This window comes from Erythranthe guttata, chromosome 9 (genome assembly GCF_056151865.1).
Source record: "Erythranthe guttata isolate IM_541 chromosome 9, IM_541, whole genome shotgun sequence".
Lineage (NCBI taxonomy): Eukaryota > Viridiplantae > Streptophyta > Magnoliopsida > Lamiales > Phrymaceae > Erythranthe > Erythranthe guttata.
In genome coordinates this window covers 13,477,429-13,500,893 of record NC_142541.1, presented here as the reverse complement: position 1 = coordinate 13,500,893, position 23,465 = coordinate 13,477,429, and the positions used below count along the sequence as shown (strand labels likewise).

Here is a 23,465-nt window from a genome sequence, read left to right as displayed (position 1 = left end):
TGCTACAGAGATAGCAGTAAGTTACAAGAGAGGCCGCAAATTGCAATACTACCACACATGGCATTGTTCTGTACTATCACTAATACAGATGATATTTAGATTTTATATCTCTGTATGAATGCTTAACAGACTAATTAGATGAAATTATTAAGGGTAAATTACTAGAAACCCTCTCAACTTTGGTCAATTTACGAAAGAAGAAAAAAAAATCCATCACGTATCCATAATGACCAAAACTCCCCTGAAGTTTGTAGCCGTCTTACACAAAGTTTGTAGCCGTCTTACACAATCCCCTTACGGTGTGAATTTTGACGGAATCTTTTTGGTTCAATGGAATATTTCACAACAAATATCGATTTCGTCAAACAAATCATAAATTCGTGATGTTTCATCATTTACGAGCTTTTCAAGACTTGTCGTATCGAGCAGTTGGGTCGCAACGAAATCAATTAAACTGAAGCACAACATGAAAATGATTTAAGATTTAAATAAAGGCACAATATTACAATCCTTGAGTACCAACTATTACATAAAGCCTCAAAAAGAAATTTACATGAAAGAAAACCAAAGTAGAAGGTGTTTACAAGCTCACACAAATGCTTCCAATAAATTAACCGGAGGCTATAACTCTTACGCCAGAAAGAAGGTATCTTCAACATAAAAACAATGAATTGTAAATTCCAACATACCAAATTGTCAATCTAATTTCAATAACGCAACAAGCGATCGGCTCCCAGGCCTCCTTTCTTCGATTTATGCTCCGTGTGTAGGTTCAGAGTACATTGCTGTAAGGCGGTACAACGTTAGAGAAAACAATCAAAAGTAAAATACAACAACAAAAGTAGAAACTCAAAAATGAAATGTGTGTGGACTAGATATAGACAGAGAAGATCGCAAATTTGTTTAAAAGAATTTAATCCTAAAAATAAATTTATCACCCAAACACACACACACATTCACACACACACACACACACACACACACACACACATATATATATATATATATATATATATATATATATATATATATATATATATGTTGAGGTTTGATCAGTAGCAAAAGGATCATGTTATGAAGATTGAGTTCTCACCAAGATTCAACTTGAAAGTTGGGACTATCCTCGCTCTATGAGTCGAAGGCCTACATTGCCAAAATCCTCTTGTTCCTTCAATATTTCTTTAGCAGAACTGACAGCTTCGTCGCTACACGAAATCAACTTAATAGATTGAAGCGTTGATATTTCTCCAATACATGAAGGGATCTCCTTCAACTTAGGCAAGTACTGAAGATGAAGATGCTCAAGGCGTGGAAAGTGGTTGTTGTCTGTTGTCCACCACTCCAGGTCAGTGCACCAAAAGATTAGCAAGTATCTAAGGTTGCAGAATTGCCCTTCAATTGTTTCCCATTTGTGTCCAACAAATGATTCTTTCTCCAGTTTGAGGACTTGAAGATTGGGTAACAAACCTATCTTTAACTTCATGTCTTCCCATTTGAGACAGGTCCCCATCAAAGTCAACTTTTTGAGGGAATTCGGGAGGATGAAATTCTGCGCCATATCATTCACGGGTCGCATTTTTAGGGAATAAATGTAGAAACGCAAGGACTCGAGTTTATGTAGATGGTCAAGATTGTCGACACAGTAACTCAAAAATCCCTGAGAATCCACAAAGTAACTTATTTGTAATTTATTGATATTGGGGATTCTCTTGACCACCTCTTCTTCACATTTGAAATTTCTTATATCAGTGAGCGTCTGTAGGTTCCCCAAAACAAATTCGTCATCTTTCCCACCAATAGGAGGATTAGGCAGCTCAAGTCCAAAGAAATGAACATGCTTAAGTTGAGTCAAGTTCCAAATTTCACATGGTGCAACATTGTCCCAGGTACCATATACAATTAAAGTCTGTAGATTCCAAAGTAGATTGACAGAAGAAGGAAATCTGGAAATTTTAAGCAAATCAGATCGGATAGCAATGAACCTCAGGTTAACTAGCCGAAAAACAACATCTACGGAATACCCGTATGGTCTCTTGTTTTCGAAAAATGAATTTTTATCATCGGCTTTCAGCACCCTCAACAATTTGAAATCAAGTAATGGTAAACGTTCTTCAAGATTGCAAATTAAAGAACGAACAAGAGGCACATATTGCAACGTATGAAGGACTGGATCAGGGTGATAATCCTTCTCCGACATGCTTTGATGAATACCAATGCGGCGTTGCGTACTGATGAGCTGTGGAATGGTAGGTTCATGCGGTCTTCTGACATAAAAGAACTTCTCTCTCTCAGCTTCTCTCAAGCATAAATCCCTCAAGAGATCATGGATGTTGCAAAACTTGATATTTCCATTAGACCCCCTTTTATGAACCAAAATCAAGTTTCTATCACAGAGCTCTTGCAAGTACTCTCTCGAAACCACTTCCAAGCTTTTGCCCTTAATTGGTTTCACAAATCCTTCAGAAACCCATAGTTTTACGAGCCACGAGACAAGGATCTTGTTGTCCTCTGGAAAAACTCCCATATAAAGAAAACATGGCTTTAGATGTACCGGCAAATGGTTATAACTCAATTGTAATACTTTTAAGCAACGCTCGTTGTCTTTCAAATTTACAATTGTGTTTGTGTTTTCTGAAATATATTCCCAATGTTTTCTTGTGCGCTTAGACTTCGCTAGGTGTCCTCCAATCACAACTATTGACAAAGGAAGTCCTTGGCAATTTTTGGCAATCTTCTTTCCTATTTCCTCAAATTCAGGAGGGCAATCGTCTTCTTCTTTAAATACATATCTGCACAGTAGATCCCAACTCTTATCATCATTTAAGAAACCCATCAGAACGCCATGAGAGCCAATCGAAGCAACGTTCGACAGCCTAGTGGTTATCATTACTCTACTTCCTTGACCATTGTCCGGAAAGAAGATTTGCACTTTATCCCATACCTCAACACTCCAAATATCATCCAATACAATCAAATATCTCCTTCCAGATAAACTCTTGTGTACTCTTTCACCTAATTCACCTTCACTCATCCCACTGAAGATTTCCCGCCTCTTGTCTTTGGTTGCACAAAGAAGAATTTCTACAAGAATTTCTCGCACATTGTAAGTTTGAGATATTGTAACCCAAGCCCGGATATCAAATTGTTCCGTGATAAGTGGATTCGTGTATGCATTTATAGCAAGAGTAGTCTTACCGATGCCGCCCATGCCAACAATCGGGATTATGTGGAGATTAGATTGTTGTCCGGTGAGCTTATCCATTACTTCAATTAATTGATCATCAAGACCAACCACGGCGATCTGCTTCATTGGTAAAGGAGAACTTGATGAACCACCAAGCGTCGACGGATTTATATGCAGACGATCTTCGATTATTCCAATATTCTTCTCCTTAATCTCCATCACATCTTTCTTGATTAAACCCATCTCTTGGATCACCTTCTCAAGATCTTGATAAAAGTCAACGGAATGGATTCTTCCGCCACCGCGAATTTGATCAACAATTCGGTTTTCGATTATATCCTCTGCTGCATGAGCTGCATCTTTAATTCGACTTTCCAAAACATCTACTGCTTCTCTGCTGATGCTGCTGCTGCCGTACGAATAACCTTCAAGAAAATCTTGCAAGAAATTGAGGCTTTTGGTGAGAGAATGAACCTGGTTTTGATCAAAAGAAATTGGAGGGCGAGGATGAAGCTGAATCTGTTGGATGATATACTTGAGAGAAAGTAGAGCTGCATAGGCCGCCATCTCTAATTAACTTGCTCTCTTCTTCTTCTTCCTCTCTCTCTCTCTCTCTCTCTCTCTCTCTCTAGGTAATCAAATTGGTTTTCAGAACAATGCTTATGGTCAACATTTAGAATGATTTGTTTATCAAAATAAAACAGATCTTTTGATATAGTAATATGCTACTCACAAGTTGACTGAATTAAAAAGGGGATTTTAGATATACGTGCTTACAACTAGACAACAAATCCCTTAGAAAAATAAATAAAAGAAGAAGTCATCTCTACGAAACGAAGGGGGAGGGAGGGAGAGAGAGAGAGAGAGAGAGAGAGAGAGAGAGAGAGAGAGAGAGAGAAGACCCTTTCTTAAAGCCTTGGCGCCATGTAATATTTCGTTATCAATTTTCTTCTACACAAGACCCTTTCTTCCCTTTCAATTTAATGTGATATACAGAGATAGCAGAAAGTTATAATATATTCAGAAATGATGTTAAAAGAAGCAAACAAAAGTTAAATACAAAAATAAGAGTGGAAACACAAAAATGAATATGCATAGAGTAGATATAGAAAGAGAAGTATGCAAATTTGTTTCCAAGTATTTAATCCTAAAAATAAAAACATAGCATACATCTGTCCATGCATGCTGAGAAATTGATCAGTAGCAAAACGATCTTGTTACGAAAGTGAAACGACAACAGTCGTTATTATATGTTTCTATGCTCATGCAATGTTAATATTTCTCCGAAAATTCTCGCGGACAAAATAAATCACATGTTTTTAATCCAAATGCACAGTAATGAAATGAACTTTCTTTTTTAATTATTCTTCTTTGTCATTTGATTCTATTTTCCCAGCAGTAAGAGTCAGGAAAAATGACAAAAAGGCAAAAAATATACTTAATTATGATTAGGGGTGACAGTCGGATGGATCGGATCGGAATTAGCCTTTTTCGAAAAATTTCCAAAACTTTCCAAAGCACAAAATCAATTCAAATTTCAATTCCAATATTTTCGGAATCTAAAAATTCATTTCAAATTCAAAAGGTCCGAAAATATTTCGGAAATCACATAAATTTTAAAATTTCAAAACTTAGCGGAAATTTTCTTAAAATTTCAAAAATAAGAACATCCACGTCGATAAGAGAAAAACTAATAACCGCTAAATTTCACTTCTATATAAGAAATAAAAATAAACCACATCATAATATCCAATAAAACTTCTAACACAATTCAATATGTCAAAATCCTAAAACAAAATTTAAATCAAATTACTTTTCACCAAAAAAAAAAAAAACTTTAATTAAGTATTATATAATAAATATTATTTATAAGCATATTCTTCGGAAAAAATCGGATTTTTTCGGAATTAATTTTGGAAATTAAATCGGATCGGAAATTGGACATTCCAATTTTTTTATATATAATCCAATTTCAATCCGAAAAAATCGGAATTTCGGAAGTCGGAATAGAAAAAGTTGTTCCAAAGTTGGAACTTTTCGGATCAAAACCGGCGGAAATTGGAATTTTTGTTCCAACTTGCACTCATAATTATGATAATTCTATCACAAGGGAATGAAATCAGTGGCTCAGGTGGTCTTATCATAAGGAATGAAATTACTTCAAAATTATATTTTACAGATAACCGCAAAATATTACAATTACTTGAGTTTCAACTCACTTGATTTTACATATAATAACATGAACATTTGAAGAAACTCCAAACTCTTCTGGCGGACCGAAACGAAATTTCATTACATGCCCGACACCGTGTCAGAGCTTGTCCGTCTCCGATTGGCAGATTCTTACCAATCATTATACTGTTTCCTTTAATGATTTAATCAAAAAAATGAAAGAAGGTTTGATGCAAGTAAACTCAATGAAGACTAGTTCATCCAAATTACTTCAAATTGAAAGTTGGGACTAGCCAAGCTCTCAAAGTGTTTTATATTCCGTGCGACAACTCGAACCCGAAGCCCTACGTTGTCAAATTCTTCTTGTTCATCCAATATTCTTCTAGCAGAAATGACAGCTGTCTTGCTACAATACTGTACCCGGATCGATTGAAGCGTTGGTATTTCTCCAATATCTCAAGGGATCTCCTCCAACCTATCCAAATGTCGGAGATCAAGTTGCTCAAGGCGTGGAAAGTGGGCGCTCTCTGTTGTCCACCGTTCCAGGTCACTGCAGTCGCAGATTTGCAAGAATTTAAGGTTGCAGAATTGCCCTTCAACCGTTTCCCACTCGGTTCCTACAAAGGAATTTGCCTTAAGTTTGAGGACTTGAAGATTGGGTAACAAACCTATCTTTGTCTTCATGTCTTCCCAGTACAAATTGGTCCTGTGCAAAGTCAACTTCTTGAGTGAATTCGGGAGGATGAAATTCCGCAAAACATCGTCCCGGTTCGGCCTATTCCAAGTAAAAAAGAAGCAGCCAAACGATTCGAGTTTATGTAGACGGACAAGATTGTCGAGACAGTAACTTGAACATCCGTCAAATTGTTCATGATAAGATATTTGTAATTTATTGATATTGGGGATTCTCTTAACCACCTCTTCTCCACATTTGAAATTTCTTATTCTCGAGAGCGTCCGTAGGTTCCCCAGAACATACTCGTCTTTCCCATCGAGAGGAGGATCGGGCATTTCAAGTTGATTGAACTGAACATGCCGAAGTTGAGTCATCTTCCAAATTTCAGATGGTGCAAAAGCATCTCTCTCCTTGACAATTAAAGTCTGTAGATTCCAAAGGAGGTTGATTGACGAAGGAAAATCGGCATTTTGATCCCTATCAGATGTGATAGCAATGAACCGCGAGTTAACCAGCTGAAAAACAGCTTCTAGGCTAAACACATGATCATTCAAATATTTATCAACTGCATTTAGCACCCTCAACAATCTAAAATAATTAAGTGACGGTAAAACTCCTTGGCGTCCGACAATCAAAGAACGAGCAAGTGGCATACATTCCAACGCGTTACGAGCTTGAGGGAGATATTCCTTCTCCGACGCGCTTTGATGAATACTAATGCGACGCCGGGTATTTATAATGCCTTGTGGAATGTTAAGGTCATGCGGTCTTCTGACGTAGATGAACTTCTCTTTCTCGGCTTCCCTTAAGCATAGTTCCCTCACGAGATCATGGGTCTTGCAAAACTTTATTCCCCCATTCAATCCTCTTTGATGAACTAAAATGAGATTTCTGTCACAAAGGTCCTCCAAATACTCTCTCGCAGCCGCTTCCAAGCTTTTGCCGCTAATTGATTTCAGAAATCCTTCACAAACCCATACTTTTACGAGCCAGGAGACACGTATGTTTTTGTCTTCAGGAAAAACTCCCATATACAGAAAACATGGCTTCAGATGTACCGGCAAATGGTTATAACTCAAATGCAATACTTTTAAGCAACGCTCATTCTCTTCTAAGTGTATGATTGAGTTTAAATTTTCTGAAATATATTCCCAATGTTCTCTTGTGGGATTGGACTTCGCAAGCAGTCCTCCAATCACAACGAGCGACAAAGGAAGTCCTTTGCAATTTCTTGCAATCCTCTTTCCTATTTCTTCCAATTTAAGAGGGCAATCTTCTTTTTTTTCAAATATATTTTTCCACAGTAGCTCCCAACTTTTATCCTCGTTTAAGAAATCCATCACAAGACCATGAGAGCCAATTAACTGAAAAACAATGTTCGACAGCCTAGTGGTTATCATTACTCTACTTCCTTGACCATTGTCCGGAAAGAATAGTTGCACTTTATCCCACACCTCAACGTTCCAAATATCATCCATTACAATCAAATATCTCCTTCCCGATAAACTTTTATGCACTCTTTCACTTAATTCAGCTTCACTCTTCCCACTCAAGATTTCGCGGCTATCGTATTTGCTTACACAAAGAAGAATTTCGATAAGAATATCTTGCACATTATAATTTTGAGATATTGTAACCCAAGCACGAACATCAAAGTGATGCACAATGAGTGGCTTAGCATAAGAATTTCTAGCAAGAGTAGTCTTACCAATGCCGCCCATGCCAACAATCGGGATTATGCGGAGATTAGATTGTTGTCCGGTGAGCTTATCCATTACTTCAATCAAGAGCTCATCAAAACCAACCATGGTTTCCTGCTTCGTTGTTAAATGAAACCTTGATGAAGCAGCGCCAGCAAGAGTTGAAGAATTCATGTGCAGGTGATCTTCGATTCCAATATTATTATCTTTAATCTCCATCACATCTTTCTTGATTAAACCCATGTCTTGGATCACCTTATCTAGATCTCGGTACAAGTCGACGGAACTGATTTTTTCCACGACATCTAAACCAGCTACAATATTGACATTCTGCCTCGTTGAAGGAGATCTTGATGAACCAGCACCACAAAAAGTGGACAAAATTCTGTGCAGATGATCTTGCATTCTAGTATTCTTCGTTTTTCTTGATCCACCAAGAATTTGATCACAAACCCAGGTTTCGGTTATATCTTTCGACGCTTGAGCCGTCGATTCAGCAAGAATTTGATCAAAACCCAGGTTTCGATTATATCTTCGGCTGCATGAGCTGCATCTGCAATTCGACTTTCAAAAACATCTAATGCTTCTCTGCTGCTGCCAACACAAGGATATCCATGCTCGAGAAATTTTTGCAAGAAATTGAGGTTGTCAGTGAGAGATTGGACCCGTTTTTGGTCAAGAGAAATTGGAGGGCGAGGATGATGCTGAATCTGTTCGATGATATGCCTGAGAGAAAGTAGAGCTGCGTAAGCCGCCATCTGTAACTTGCATTTTCTCTCTCTCTCTAGAACACTCTCTCTCTCTCTCCCGAAAATCGAATTGGTTTTCAGAACAATTGTTTAGGTTGAAATCAAGAAGAATTACTCATCTTTGCTTAGTAGTACTATAGTTTGAATTCAGCTTAGGACAATAAAAAAAATGCGAGAGAAAGAAAATGAAGTGTGAAAGAAAGAAAAATGAGGGCAACAATGGTTGACTAGTCATTCTTATGACAATTGAAAGTAGAAAATGGTGGGTTAATGTCAAGTTTAATTGAAAGTACAATTTTGCCCTTCAATTGGCACGTGATAATCACATGGTTGATTTTCCGGCAAAAATATCGACAATTAAATTAATTAATTAATTAACCTCGGGAAAATTATTCATAAATTAAATCACGCATATACCCTTTAAGTTGAAGGAAAAATGTAAATGCCCGTGGAAAATACACCGGAACATGGTTTTCGGGGTAAAGTGCAACATGAATAATATTTCAAAGGGGGCCGCCTCTTTTTTTTTCAGCTGTTAAGGGGAAAAAGTGCAAATTTGGTTATATAGTGGTGAAATGCATTTTATCCCAAAATTAAATATGTTTCAATTTTGTGTTCCATAATATTTAAAGGGGTCTTAAGATATAGGTCCCTAGTGACAAAATTAATTAGAACTAAATGACAACCTCAACTAAACATTTGCTTCACATCCTTTATTAAATTTATTCCAAAAATGCCCTTTCACTCATCTTTATTTTTTCAATTTTCACTCTACATTTTTTACGTTATTATAATATAAACAAATTTTTTTCCTTATTTATAACATTTTTTTGAAACTTACGTTTTTTTTTTCTTCTTCTTTTTTGTTAAATAATTCAGCATTTTTTTTCTTCTTTTTTGTTAAATAATTCAGTAAATTTTAAAAATACTATGGTATACTATGGTGTACTATGGTGTACTATCGTTTTTACACTATTATTAAAACAAATTCTACAATATTATTAAAAACTTCAAAACAAAACTCGTTTTTCATTTTTGTTAATTCAATCTATATATATATATATATATATATATATATATATATATATATATATATATATATATATATATATATATATATATATATATATATATCTTTTTTAATATTTTATTTGTTGTAATATTATAGTAGACTATGGTGTACTACGGTGCACTATAGTCTACTATGGTGTACTACCGAACCCTAGCAGCCAACAAACACACAATCCTCGCCAACCCTAGCCGTCAACGCAGCGGCCGTCAAACCCTAGCCGCCAACGTCTGCATCCGTCGCAACCGTAATCACCTACCAACTTTGGGAAAATCAGATTTACGATTTTGAACCCAAATCAAACAAGATCTCTTGAAGATCAAGATCAAATCTCCACAATAACCGCATCCCTCCGCCACAACCACCACAACCCCTCGCAGCCATCTCGACCACCACAGCCGCCGCCTTAACCACCACAGTCACTCGCTGCAGCCTCAACAGCACAGCCCCGCTGCTGCCTCGACCACCACAACCCCTCGCCGCCATCTCGACCACCACACCCCGCGCCTTGACCACCACAGCCCGCCGCTGCCGCCTCAACCACCACACCCCCGCCGCCGTCTCGACCACCACAACCCTTCGCCGCCATCTCGACCACCACAACCCGCCGCCTCGACCACAATCGTCGCTGCCGACTCCTCCTCCACCACAGCCCCCGCCGTCGCCCTTTCCACCACAACCCCTGGCTTGGCTAATACCGAATTAATTAGCAAGAAATATGTATGGAGATGGAGAGGTGAGAGAGAGGGCGAGAAAAACAAAAAACGGGATTGAAAAAAAATGCACAGATCGTGTGAGAGATGGAGGAAGAGAGAGAACGTGAATATATGTAGGTTATATAATTTAGGGTATAAGGGCAAGATAGGGATAAAAAAAATTTAGGGATGTGGCCCATATATTATTTGAAATTAAGGATTTAATTAAAAAAATGAATTTGAACTTGTCATTTAGTTCAAATTCGGTTTCGTTTGAGGGGCTCATAGCATATTAACCCATATTTAAAAGGGGTAAGTACAGTTAACCCCTCTCGAGTCTCGACTATAGGGTCTGACCTTAAATGCTCCCTTAATTTCAGACAGGGACAACTTGTACCTCTTCGTTAATGCTCCGTCTCCAAATGTTGAGGTGGAGGTTTGGATTTGGGTATAGAGGCGGGCATTTATATGTATGATTTGAATTGTACACTCATGTACATTTCCATCGTATGATTTACGGTTCCATTTATACGATCATCGGTTCAAATATGTTAAAATCTTACGATTTTACTATTTAATTAGTGATGATTGGCTTGACATTTGCTTACGTTCGCCCCTGCCAAGAGAGAAAAAAAGCCATATAAGGTGAAGGATTAATCCACTTAATTTCAAATCATCGGCTTTTTCGAGTCCAAAGTTAACACTAGAATTTGATTTCTAATGTCAATAATTTCAAATAACTCAAAGACACTCTACTTTTTTTTTCTCATTATAGAAAAAGATTTTGACTTAGTATTATTACATACAGCTTTTTACATTATTAAATCGACATTGATACGATCTCTCTCTAAAACAATAGTGTTGCCTCTACATTTTACTTCAAGAAGTGTCTTGATTGAGAATCTTTGTCTTTTTACATACTTTTTCTTGTTGCTATTACCTTCTTCATAAACGGGGGCGCCGGATGATTCCCCCTGCAACCCTGCACGACACACGTGATTCCTTCAAGACCATTTTCTTTTATTGAACAACCTTTTTTCTTCTTCTTAGATCTTCCGTATTCGCATTATTTCGTTGATGTCCAACTGTCCACCATTGTTTCCGTATTGGCATTATTTCGTTGTGCCTGAAGTAAGATGTAAAAAGCTTCTCTTTTCCTGAAAGCCAACAAAAACTTTGTTAATTGCCAAAAACATTAGAAGAAGAAACCTTTCTTAATTCAAGACAAAATATGTAATAATATAGTACAAAGGGTAAAAAGGACACGACTTACTTTTTTTCTTTAATTATAGATATTAGGGTAATTAATTGGGCATCAATGAAATAATCTCATTTAGGAAAAAAAATAAGAGGAAGAGAAATGGTTATTGGTAAAAAATTGAGATCCCGAAGGATTCACGAGTGTCGTCCAGGCATGCAGGGGGAACTATCCACCGCCCCCGTTTATGGAAAAGCGAATAGGGTCAAGAAACGGTATTTAAAAAGACAAGAATCCTCAGTCAAGAGACTTCTTGATGAAAAAAGTTGAGGCAAGACTATTGTTTCTCGAGAATCTTATAAAAGATCGATATCAACGATCAAGGTAATAACAGGACAAACATATTTTCGGAATCGATCTTCCAGAGAGTCCTCGATTGCTTGTTTCCCCTGCTCAAAGAGAAGAGTTCAAACATTTTAAATAAAACAACCCTTGTAATGAAATTTGAAGATTGTAATATACAAGTATAAGAGGTGCTAAATACCTTATTTTCCCTTAGAAGTTCTCTCTTAAGAACTTGAAACAAACATTTCTTTGTAGAAAAAAAATTCAAGGAAAACAATGCATACTACAGTGGTGAAATGAAGAGTTCTTTATAGAGGAAGGAGAGAGAGTCATGACGTCGATTTACGCGAAATGGACGACAAGTGGCAGCCTCCTAAATACGTGGCACGATGTGATTGGATCATTTTCAAAACGAGTTTATCTCATGACTAGGCGTCTTGCTAGCATATGGATGACGCGATGTGAACGAATCATGAGTCTACGTGTGGCATTCATTGATTGAATTTTTTTTAATATGAATCTCATGAATATGGTAATATATTCGAATTGGATGATTTTGGTATCACGAATAATTAAAAGATAATCCAGACTTTCTTTCTCTTGTTGCATATTTCGGATAAATAATGTAGATCAAGGAGTTCAAGAGAAATTACGTAGAACCGATTTGTTAAACACAACTGCGAAAGCTTGATAAACATTCAAACAAACTTACAAATACGTATTTGGCTCGACTCGACTCAAATCAACTGAAAATAATTGTTAATTAACTTTGTTCATAGTTTTTAAATTGAATTGAAAAACGGATAGTAATGGTTACATTAATTTGATATTTTCATCTTCGATTGTCTATTTTCCGGGCGGACAACATTTCCCCTAGTTTGTATTGCCATGTACATTTGCACCCTTAGGAGCAGATTTTTGTGGTCAAAACAATCACGAGAACTTGTCTTTCAAGATAAATCATGTCTTCCAAGACATCGAATCTTCTAAAGATTCCCCTGTAGAAAATAGAGTTGTCTCCTATGTTACACATAATATGTGAAAGTATCTATGTCATTTCATAAAGTCACTCGGTCTGAAGGCTACATGAAATATAAGCCAGACGACGAAACAAAAAGGCCTAGAATGTTAACAATGACTCGTTGTATAGCCTTTGTAACTTGTTCCTCTATAATCTAGAATTTTAATACATTTATTTTTCTAAATTGATAGCTTCGCTTTGTAAGCTTCAAGTAGGATTTTTTTAGGGAGTCATTAAAATTTAAAAATTTGGCTAACCAAGAGATTATTTTGTTTTATTTTTTCAAGTTATGAAACACAAGAAGTATCTGTAAATTCAAATAGCGAAAATCCCCTGTGATAAATAAACTAGTAAAACCTCCCCTGTGAAATTAAGTTAAATGTAGAAATCCTTGGTTGACTTTCGTGTGGCTCACTCGTTGAATGGGCGGCTGATAACTGATTTTTAGATATGAAATGACGAAATTGTCACTCAAAATGTATTTATATGTATTTATTATATTATATGTATTTTCCTTTTAATTTGATTGTTTAGAAATTAAAATATTATTAAAAAACTTAGTGAACAATTAAATTAAAAAAATATATTAAAAATTTGGTCATCAAATTAAGTAGGACAAAATGCACTTTGCACCCTAGAAATTTCAAAAAATTGCACTTTCCCACCAACATTACACCGCGCACCAAGATTCATAAACTTACCTCCATGCTGCATTTGAATAGTAAAATCTTCGGATTCACCTGCAATAAACAATATTCACTATCATTATTTGAATGTATTCGGATAATTGTGTACACATTGTATATTACCTATGTTCTCCTTTTATGTTCCTTCTCTTCGTTTCCAACACATAATTTTTGGACCACTAAGTAGGAAACACTGTAATGGCTTTTTGATCGAAGAAGAAATGGAAGATTCTCGCAGTTTGGGACCAAACTATGCACAACTCACCTGGGAGAAAAGCACTAGTTTTTGCGTTCTCAAATTGATAATGAAATGAGAGTAAAGTTTTTTTACTTCTTGCAGTAACAAAGAGAATGATATTCGGGATTTTAGGGATGTGTGGTGGGAAAGGCGAAATGACGATAATAGTCTTTAAGTTGACGGAGTTTTTTCAATCCCAGTAAAAAATCCACCGAAAATTTGATTTGGGACAAAGTGCTACAAAAACAAAATTTACAAAGCGGGACGTCTCTTTTTTGAATTTCTAGGGGGAGTGCGAAGTGTCCAATTTAAGTATAGGTTTTTTTAATTACATAATAATGGAATTTAAGTTTTCTTTTGATGTAGGGATAATTTAAAATATATACGTAAATTATCTGATAATAGAAATAGAAATAACAAAAATAAAATAATTAAAATATTTATAAAATATAAGAATTTATCAATTGCAAAATCCCGGGGGTATTTGTGTCTTTTTATATTAGGCCAACACTCAAATTAATAATGGGTCGAGTGTGCTATATAAATTATTTCAGGTTTATTTATTATAGAGGGTTTTCGTTATTTGGAGATTACACATGGGTACTTTTGCAGTTTACTTAAAAATACAATTAAAAAAAAACTAAAGGAAAGTCAATCATTTTTATAGAATCCCAATATACAGTTAAACATCTATAAATTAATACAGTTGGGACCAGAGAAATTCTATTAATTTAGCGAATTATCAAATTATCGAGTTAAGAATTTATCACATTCTCACCGAGTCAGGCCTGAGAGAAACTATTATTTAAGCGAAATTATTTAATTTATCGAGATTCTACTGTATAACAACAATTTAATCAGTCATGATCATGAGTACAAAATCCTGCATATTTTCTTCCCCTTTGTGAATAAAGGGAAATAAAATTTATCTTTTGATTTCATAAATTAATCTTCTAGCTTCTCAGAAACAAGAGTCTTGTCTCTACTTTTATCTTCAGGAGATATCCCGACCGAGGATCGTTGCTTTTTCATATATTGTTTCGCGATTCAGCCAACAATATCCACAAAGGATCGTAGCCCTCCTCTGGTTTTAGTAAGGAATTCGGTTTTCGACTTTTTTTTTTTTTTTGCGAATAGGAAAATCATCCGATGTTGTCGTTTGATTTTCATTAGATAAACAATCGCTTACCGCTGCTAAACGACCTTCCATCTGACACGTGGCATCTACTCCAATACATTCAACGTCCTGCAAAATTTTGGGTTGCCTAAATTTTGCACGTTCATCACCACATTGTGATGTTGTCGTTTGATTTTCATTTGACTTGCCATCAGTTTTGAGATTCTCGGACTTAGTTTCCTTCTCTTAAATTAGATAAATCTTCGGTTACTGTTAAACCAGGCGGAGTTACCGTTAAACCAGCTTCCACCTGACACGTGGTATCTACTCCAATATGTTCAACGTCTGGTTTAACAGTAACCGATGGTTTATCTAATATAGCATTCGCCATACCTTTTATTAATTTCGCGCATACGCTCTAAACAGTAAAAAAATAATTACAAATGTCTCGAAAATTACGAGAATCAATCTAAACGATCCCTTAAATATTTCTATCACGAACTCTATAACAAGAACTTACAAATATACAACACTCAAACTGAAAGGTCTAAAGAGGTGCTAATTAATTACCTCATGTACCCCTCAAATGTTCTCTCTTAAGAACTTGAAACAAACATTTCTTTGTAAAAGAAAGAATTTGAAGGAAAGCAATGGATACTACAATGGGAAAATGAAGGGTTCTTTTATAGAGGGAGATAGAGAGTCGTGACGTCGATTTGCGCAAAATGGACAACAAGTGGCAGCCTCTAAATACGTGGCACGATGTGATTGGATCATTTTGAAAACGAGTTTATCTCATGACTAGGCATCTTGTTGGCATATCGATGACGCGAAGTGAACGAATCACGAGTCTACGTGTGGCATTCATTAATTATTTTTTTCTTTATACGAAATTATCTCATTTTTAATATGAAAACTTTCTATTCCAACTCAAATCTCATTAATTTGGTAATATAATCGAGTCAGATGATATTAGTATCAGGAATAATTAAAAGATAATTTATTGTAAGATTAAAGCTCGTTCGAGCTCGATCGGCTGAATTTCTTTATCAAACCAAGCTTAAACACAACTGTGAAAGCTTGATAAACATTCAAACCATATGTTCGGTTCGACCCGATTCATTTACACCCCTATTTATATGACATACATCGAATTACTATATCAGTCAAACCTCAACACCCCCAACCCAAAAGAATTATTCCTCAAACCCATAACATGAGCTTAAACTCGAGCCCCAGTCGAGCATGTTGCAAGCTCAAAACACACACACACACACACACAGACACACACACACACACACACACACTATCTTCATTTTGACATATGATTAATATTATTTTAATTTAGAAATTATTATGTTTAAAATAAAACTGAAATAAATTTTTTGAATTTACAAGTATTCATCATAGTAATAATATTATTATTGCATATTATATATTATATTAAACATATAAAAATATATATTAAAAAAGCTTGCCAGTCGGCTCGTGACTTAACGAACAACTTAGAATGGGCTCGAGTTCGAGCTCAAACTTTTGTCGAGCTAACGAGCCGGCTAGACTTGTTTACATACTATGACAATAACATCTTCGTCATGTAATTCCTTATCCTAAAAAATATATTTATTTATATATGCATCTCAGTAGCCAAATAAAAAAAATGAAAAACTATTATATGTCGTTCCATTTTGCCTGGTTTATATTTACATAATTATTGAAATATTTTCACGTAAAATATATATCTAAGTCCTAAGATATCTTTTGAGGTCAAGAAATAAACAGACCACAGCTATAGAATTGTAACCAGTCAAAATAAGACTACGTGGACCATAAATCAATTTCTGGTTTTCTAGTGTTACACGTTCACCACAATACCACACAAACACACAAATTTAATAAGTAAAATAAAATAAAATAAATCACGGAAAAAGGAAATTGAATTGAACAAACGAAAGAGCCCCACAAATTCTGTAATCCAGAGCTTTCCAGCACTCTGTGGACTGTCAAATTACTGAACCGACCCTCTTATTATACACCGTTAGCTTTTATCTATTTTTGTGTTTATTATTAAAATAAATTACGATCGCCGCCCCTGAAGTAAGGTCAAACTATAAAAAAATCCCTCGTGGTTCGGTAATTACACTCAACCATTAATTAAGAATCTTTTTACACGTCCGGTTGTGTCAAATTTAGTAGAATATTCTTCAGTTTGTATCCATTTTACCTCATACGAGCTCTACATTTTGAAACACGATGATCATAAGACATGTTCCTTAACTTGTAAATATCAGATTGTGGTGCATCAGAAACTGCATATTTACAAAAAACAAGTACAAAGTAGAGAAAATTTCACGGGATGTAGAAGATTCTATTGAATTTGACACCATAAAAATGGACCTATAAGAAGATTCATAGTTGAGGGGTGATTGTAATTATCCAAACATGAAGAGTTTTTTTCCGTAATTTGTTTTTACCTAATTAGGGGTGACCGTGGTTTAATTACCCTTATTATTATTTTGTATTCACCTTTTTTCCTCCCTTGCAAGGGATATATTTTTTTAAATATTATCAAATAACAATTATTGTTAATCAAATATATTGTAGATCTTGTTTACTTAAGAGAATAAAATAACTAACGCAAATTACTTAAGGAAACTCAATTGTGTTAATTTCTCAATAACAAAATTAAGATATCATTAGCATCACAGTTATGCTTGAGAAATTATTGAATTATATATTGTTTTATAAGAAGTATTGTTTGAATAATTGCAATGGATTTGAAATTAGTTTTACGTAAAGTCATTTCGAATTATTGATTGATCCGAAAGCATTCCATAAATACTCTCGTCAAACCCTAATTCTTAAATCGAAATACACTATATAATTCTCTTAGAAAAAAATATTGTTTGGATAATTATAGGACTAGTTGAATCATAATTGTTAGTTTTATTTCGTACAAATATTATATATTTGTATTAGATTCCGTTTTTCTCTACTGTTATGATAAGTGATAAGACAGTTTTTAAAACATCATATTTTGCACGGGAATGTAAAAAGGAAGAAAATTTAAATATATGATAACTAAATTGTATCAAATAAATCTATATAGGTATGTATAAGAGAGAGAGAGGAAGAGTAAAAAAATATAAACCCATTAAAATTTTCCTAGCGGATTTTCAAATCCAATTTACTATGAAGGCCGTTACTCATTAGAGAAAAAAAGCTATAGAATTTTGTGAATTTTGCCACTGAATTTGCAAATCCGATTTACTATGAAGATCATTAAAGAAAAAAACTGAAAAATAGAAAATAAAAGAATACTAGTAATTAATATTAAAAATTTATAAATATATAGTTAGAATTTCTTAGATTGGACTTTTATATACAAGATACAAATTTCAAAACAAAAACTTAGAATACTTATTTGCTAGGTTGAAATTTGAGCACCACAAGTTAACACACCAAAAAGAATAAAAAAATTAAATAATAATAATAATAAATAAATAAAATGCCCACCGGCCACCACCCCCACATAACACAGTAAGCCCCACAGGGCATTTTGGAAATTTAACTAAAATAGAGGGCCTCTCTTCTACACGTCGGACTGAAGAATCCGTGTATAAATTAATCGGATTCCACCAAAGAATTGTCCAATTAAATAATTCATACTCCAATTTTGTTATCAGAATAAAAAAATCCAGCACCGGCCGACAATTTTATCTGCAAAAAACCCAATCTTCTGCTTCTTCTTCTTCTTCAGCATCAAGGTTTTTCAATCTAACTCTATATTTTTCTCCGCGATTAATTTCACTTTGTTCGATTACGGTGAATTTTTTAGGGTTTTTTTATTTATTTATATTGGGGCTTTTTAATCATTTGTTTATATATGTTGCAGTGGTGAAATTGATTGTAGGATGGAAACAGTAGCTGCTTTTCGGGCTTCTTTCAGCAGTGTTTCACCTAACTGGGCCGCTCGATCCGGGTCGGGCAGACCCGATTTGAGGGTTCCTTCTAGATCCGTGTTGTCTAATGCTTGGATTCAGGTAACGATCTTTGCTCCTATAGCTAAGAAATTGTAGGCTAGGTTTAGTAAATTGGAGTTTATCTTGCTTTTGTGGTCTATTTTTTTATTTTTTGAATTTGTGTATTAACTTTTTGTTGCTTACTGATATATATTTTTTTCTATTTTATTTATAATTATATGTGAAATTATATCGAATTCGTTGTAATTGGTTAGAAATTAGTGCTGGGTGTGGGTGGGTGGTTGTTTTCTTAATCGATCTTGGTCCGAAAGGGGGTTATAGTGTTTTACATTTTGATCAAATTTTTATTTAGTGATGATCTATATAGTTGCAGTGATTTACCTCCCGAAATGCGTCGTATGGTTGTTACATGATTCTGTGGAGAATTTCTTATTTATATTTATATTGAACTGGTTTCTTATCGGGGTGGTGTTGTATTGCAGCAAAGACAGTCGATTTCGCACATGAAATTCGGCAGCAGAAAGGTGGAACCTTTAAGCAAGAAACGCACTTCGATCAGAGCATCTAAGCAATCTCCCGATTCCGGCAATTCATCAGCTCCGATTGCACCACTTCAATTGGAGTCTCCAATTGGCCAATTCCTCTCTCAGATATTAATAAGCCACCCTCATCTCGTACCCGCTGCAGTTGAACAGCAGCTCGAGCAGCTTCAAACGGACCGCGATGCAGAAAACGAGAAGGAAGATCTCTCGGCATCGGGCACCGAACTTGTACTATACAGGTCAGTGATTTATATTCCTATTTGTAAAGTGTGTTATGTTTTTGCGAGAGGGTTTTTGTTTGACGGGAATATTCAATATTCTTTTTTTTTTGATTCTTTAGGAGAATTCAAGAGGTTAAAGCCAATGAAAGGAGAGAGGCATTGGAAGAAATACTTTACGCGTTGGTCGTGCAAAAATTCATGGATGTGAATATACCTTTGGTTCCTACAATTACTCCATCTTCGCCCGATAAATCGGGCCGAGTGGATACCTGGCCAAGCCAAGACGAAAAGCTCGAGCGCCTCCACTCGAGCGAAGCCTACGAGATGATCCAGAACCACCTCGCCCTAATTCTTGGAAATCGCCTCGCAGATTCTAACTCGTTGGCTGAAATAAGCAAACTGAGGGTGGGCCAGGTTTACGCAGCTTCCGTTATGTACGGGTATTTCCTTAAACGCATAGACCAAAGGTTTCAGCTCGAAAAGACTATGAAGGTACTCCCACAGGGTACTACTGTCAATGAATACGAAAACATCGAACAAGTGATCGCAGACGACAAGAAAGATTCTGTGAGGAGCGCTCAAAATTCCCATCCGGAAGCTTCTACATTTTCCGGCGGGATTGGCGGCGTAAGTTTCGCCGGAGTAAAGCCATCCCGATTGAGAACTTATGTTATGTCATTTGATGGGGAGACGCTTCAGAGATACGCGACTATTAGATCGAAAGAGGCTATAAGTATAATCGAAAAGCACACCGAGGCGTTGTTCGGGAGGCCTGAGATAGCTATTACACCTCAGGGTACGGTTGATTCTTCGAAAGACGAACTCATCAAGATCAGCTTTGGCGGGCTGAAGAGGCTCGTTCTTGAAGCGGTGACTTTCGGCTCTTTCCTTTGGGATGTCGAGAGCTTCGTTGATTCGAGGTACCATTTCGTTGCAAATTGAGGGCCCCCACTGACAGCTGTCGAAGCTATAGTGGCTATTATAACTTATTAATTTAGAAGAATATTTAGTAGAACTATTTTAGTTTGAAGAAAACATACTGTGCTGTGTAAATAATGACTTTTGGCTTTGAGTTTATGTAATATTTGTTTCTAGTGTTGAATGTTGATACAGATTGGTTATTTAATTTAATTTATATTTGTCTCATTATAATAAAATTATACATCTTTCCCAGAAAAATTGTCACCCACTGTTATTTTTTTTGGTGTCTGAAATAGTGCTATAGTTAAGGATAGTTTCATTACATGGAGTGCAGGGACTATGTCTTAAGTTACTGTCTAAGTTATTTCTTCAGGTTTATGGTGTGCAGTGGTTTGCCATAAACATCATAGAAAACTATATTCGCTGCCCTTCTCGTAAGCTGAACCGAAATGAATCCTTGCCCGTCGTAGTAGAATTTCAAGTTATTCTTGAGTCTTTCGCGATGGCTAACATTACTCCACGCCCTTGACCCTCCTCCACTCGTCAGAAATTCGATCGGGCTGCCAAATAAAAATTAAAAATATATATTTGATTGGGATACATGAAAAGAAGTGTTTATTTGGTTTGTATAATTCTTACACTCCGGTATTGTTGATGTGTTCGAGACAGTGGTCGTGACCATTTATGTAGATGGGGACCTTGTTTGCCTGCCAATATTTATTGAATTATTTCCGGTCCACTTATAAAATTGTGAATATTTGATCTTCGAGTCGGCATCTTATTTTAGCAACCAAACGAGGCCCTATTATAGTTTTTTACCTGTAGAATTGGTAGAAGGAGCCGAAGGAGTTCTGGAGTGTCGCCTCGTGCTCCGATGCTTCTTACGGGATGATGCCCGACAACAATTTTCCAGGTAGCCTTTGATGTCCTCAATGATTTCTTGAAATCCTATTGAATAAATATAACATAACGGAAAAATCGAACACCATTAATTTCTGTAAAAATCAATCGAAACTTATATATCAGAACCTTGTAAAAAGAACTTACCCGTAGAAGGTTAGAGAGGTATCTATCTCGAGGCAATATGCCTTTCCAGTTAAACTTATTGATTTTGGCAAAATACTTGGTCACGAATGGAGTTGTGTCGATGAAGAAAATATCTAGGAAACCTGTAAGGGGTGTTATCGTAATTATTCCAAAACTTCAAAACCGACAAATTTTGGCGAACGTCACCAAAAAAAAAAAGGAAAACACTCGTATTTTTAAAGCTATTCAATTATTATTACCGGCTCGAACAATGTAGGACCTGTGACAGTTCCATCTTCTATCGCGTCTTTTGAGCGCAGGATTCAGTTGCGCCTCGGTATTCCCGTGATAATCATGGTTTCCCAATACTACATTAATCGACAAATAAAACTTAGGGAGAAAAACAAAATATTCAAAGATTCTATTTTTTTTTTTTTTTTTTTTTTTTGTGTTCATTGAAAAATGACTGTTCTTTTGGAGTACAGTAGAACCTGATAAATTAATAACCTCATTCAGATAATAATTTCTCCCAGTCCCGACTCGATGAAAACGCTCGGTAATTTAATATTTTGCTAAATTAATAGAATTTTACTAATCCCAAGTGTATTATTTTATAGAGATTTAAGTGTACTTACTTGCATACCAAGGTCTTTGGAGGCTTTTTGCAGTGTAGATTTTGGTAAATGATTCTGTAAAAGCAGAATCATTAACACCAGTTAATCCATCTTTGTAGAAGTTATCACCAGTTGACACTACAAAGTCAATGCCTAGCTTTGCTCCTATCTCTCCCATCTGCATTCATTTCAAGATAATTTACTCCACATTTGGTTCATATTACACTAAATCTAGTGTTATTTACAATGTGCTCCTTGAGGTTACGTCTAATTATACCGTGACCCCGTAAAGTTTGAAAATTACCCCGATCTTGGCTCGGTTGAAACATTACTTAGGTTTCTGTTTGGATCACGGAAAATGATATAAAAAAGGATGAAAGGACTAGTTGAAATAAGTTTCATGTTTGGTTCGGAGGTAAAAAACTGAGTAAAATGATTTGGGGACAAAGGTGAAAATATTTAGGGACGGAAACAAGGACAATACATGTTGCTACAAAAACGCAGCGAAGAAAAATACACGGTAATAAATTTTCGGGTTTTTGTTTTCAATTTCAATTCCCATCCGTCTTAGAAGACATTCAATAATTGTAGTAGTTCATTTCCATGGTATAGTCACAACAAAAATGTCTGTTTAGACTAAAAAAAATGATTTTCCAGAAAAAAATTGATTTCATGGCCATTTCCCTTAGAAACCAAACATACTAGAGATTTTCAAAAAATATATATATATATTTTTCATTTTCCTTAAAATAAAAAATCCATGAACCAAACAGACCCTTATCATTGTTTTATTTTGGTTTTCTTGCGAGAATCAAATCTTGAGGGAGGTGTGGGAATTTTTTCGAACACTATGCGGATCTAGGTATAATTAGACCTAATTGTGGCTTCCAATTCCTAGGATATATATGTAAGAGAAACTCATTTAACACAATAAAAATGTAACCTTTAGAGCGACAGCGGATTGATTGAAAGCTCCCTTTCTTCCCCAATCTCCGACAGCCAAAAACGTTATAGGCCCGTTAAACCGAGTCCGTTGAACAATTTGCGTAAGTCTAGCTTCGACAGTTGCTTTCATTAGACATACACAAACTACCAACAATGGCAGCAAAGTGATACAAATTCTGTATTTCTCAGCCATTATAATTTTTTTTATTTTCTTTCTTGCTAATGTGATAGCTTTTGAGATGTGATATTTTCTATCTTTATATATATGCTTTTTATGGATTGAAAAAAGGTTGTTAAAATTATATAGGCATTTTACATTCAATGCTTGTTGATAAGGTTATTTGTATCAGTATCTAACTTTTT

The 23,465-nt window shown here is 35.5% G+C and overlaps 4 protein-coding genes and 1 long non-coding RNA gene across 5 annotated transcripts; 1 reads left to right on the top strand and 4 right to left on the bottom strand.

Moving 5' to 3' along the window:
* Positions 1-556: 556 nt before the first annotated feature.
* LOC105948984 (putative late blight resistance protein homolog R1A-10) lies at positions 557-3,870 on the bottom strand. The gene is made up of 2 exons (XM_088822948.1): positions 1,094-3,870; positions 557-785 (listed from the first exon to the last, which is right to left on the bottom strand). The coding sequence occupies exon 1, from the start codon at positions 3,749-3,751 to the stop codon at positions 1,118-1,120; it is 2,634 nt and encodes an 877-aa protein (XP_088679074.1). The 5' UTR covers positions 3,752-3,870; the 3' UTR covers positions 557-785; positions 1,094-1,117.
* A 1,654-nt stretch (positions 3,871-5,524) lies between these two features.
* Positions 5,525-8,583, bottom strand: LOC105975749 (putative late blight resistance protein homolog R1A-3). Its single transcript, XM_013000976.2, is given in 2 exon segments — positions 5,525-8,198; positions 8,201-8,583. Coding segments are annotated over 2 exon segments (2,880 nt in total). The 5' UTR covers positions 8,491-8,583; the 3' UTR covers positions 5,525-5,608.
* Positions 8,584-10,975: 2,392 nt separating this feature from the next.
* Positions 10,976-12,119, bottom strand: LOC148768154 (uncharacterized). The gene is made up of 3 exons (XR_016033472.1): positions 11,988-12,119; positions 11,519-11,892; positions 10,976-11,402 (listed from the first exon to the last, which is right to left on the bottom strand). It is a non-coding gene; the product is annotated as an uncharacterized LOC148768154 (long non-coding RNA).
* Positions 12,120-18,424: 6,305 nt separating this feature from the next.
* Positions 18,425-20,775, top strand: LOC105975818 (hypothetical protein). Its single transcript, XM_088822946.1, has 4 exons — positions 18,425-18,617; positions 18,746-18,893; positions 19,316-19,614; positions 19,716-20,775. The coding sequence occupies exons 2-4, from the start codon at positions 18,765-18,767 to the stop codon at positions 20,536-20,538; spliced, it is 1,251 nt and encodes a 416-aa protein (XP_088679072.1). The 5' UTR covers positions 18,425-18,617; positions 18,746-18,764; the 3' UTR covers positions 20,539-20,775.
* LOC105975819 (purple acid phosphatase 3) lies at positions 20,649-23,328 on the bottom strand. Its single transcript, XM_013001052.2, has 7 exons — positions 23,101-23,328; positions 22,179-22,335; positions 21,804-21,911; positions 21,565-21,686; positions 21,337-21,465; positions 21,157-21,224; positions 20,649-21,077 (listed from the first exon to the last, which is right to left on the bottom strand). Exons 1-7 carry the CDS (start codon positions 23,293-23,295, stop codon positions 20,879-20,881), a joined length of 978 nt encoding a protein of 325 aa, XP_012856506.2. The 5' UTR covers positions 23,296-23,328; the 3' UTR covers positions 20,649-20,878.
* Between the last annotated feature and the right edge of the window lie 137 nt (positions 23,329-23,465).

Excerpts from the sequence above, each read along its gene's own strand:
- LOC105975818 (XM_088822946.1), top strand. The coding sequence starts at position 18,765 with ATGGAAACAGTAGCTGCTTTTCGGGCTTCTTTCAGCAGTGTTTCACCT. Across the intron at positions 18,894-19,315 it reads TGTCTAATGCTTGGATTCAG|CAAAGACAGTCGATTTCGCA; the intron begins GTAACGATCTTT and ends GTTGTATTGCAG. Across the intron at positions 19,615-19,715 it reads ACCGAACTTGTACTATACAG|GAGAATTCAAGAGGTTAAAG; the intron begins GTCAGTGATTTA and ends TTGATTCTTTAG.
- LOC105948984 (XM_088822948.1), bottom strand. The coding sequence starts at position 3,751 with ATGGCGGCCTATGCAGCTCTACTTTCTCTCAAGTATATCATCCAACAG.
- LOC105975819 (XM_013001052.2), bottom strand. The coding sequence starts at position 23,295 with ATGGCTGAGAAATACAGAATTTGTATCACTTTGCTGCCATTGTTGGTA. Across the intron at positions 22,336-23,100 it reads AATCCGCTGTCGCTCTAAAG|ATGGGAGAGATAGGAGCAAA; the intron begins GTTACATTTTTA and ends AAATGAATGCAG. Across the intron at positions 21,912-22,178 it reads CCAAAGACCTTGGTATGCAA|TATTGGGAAACCATGATTAT; the intron begins GTAAGTACACTT and ends CGATTAATGTAG.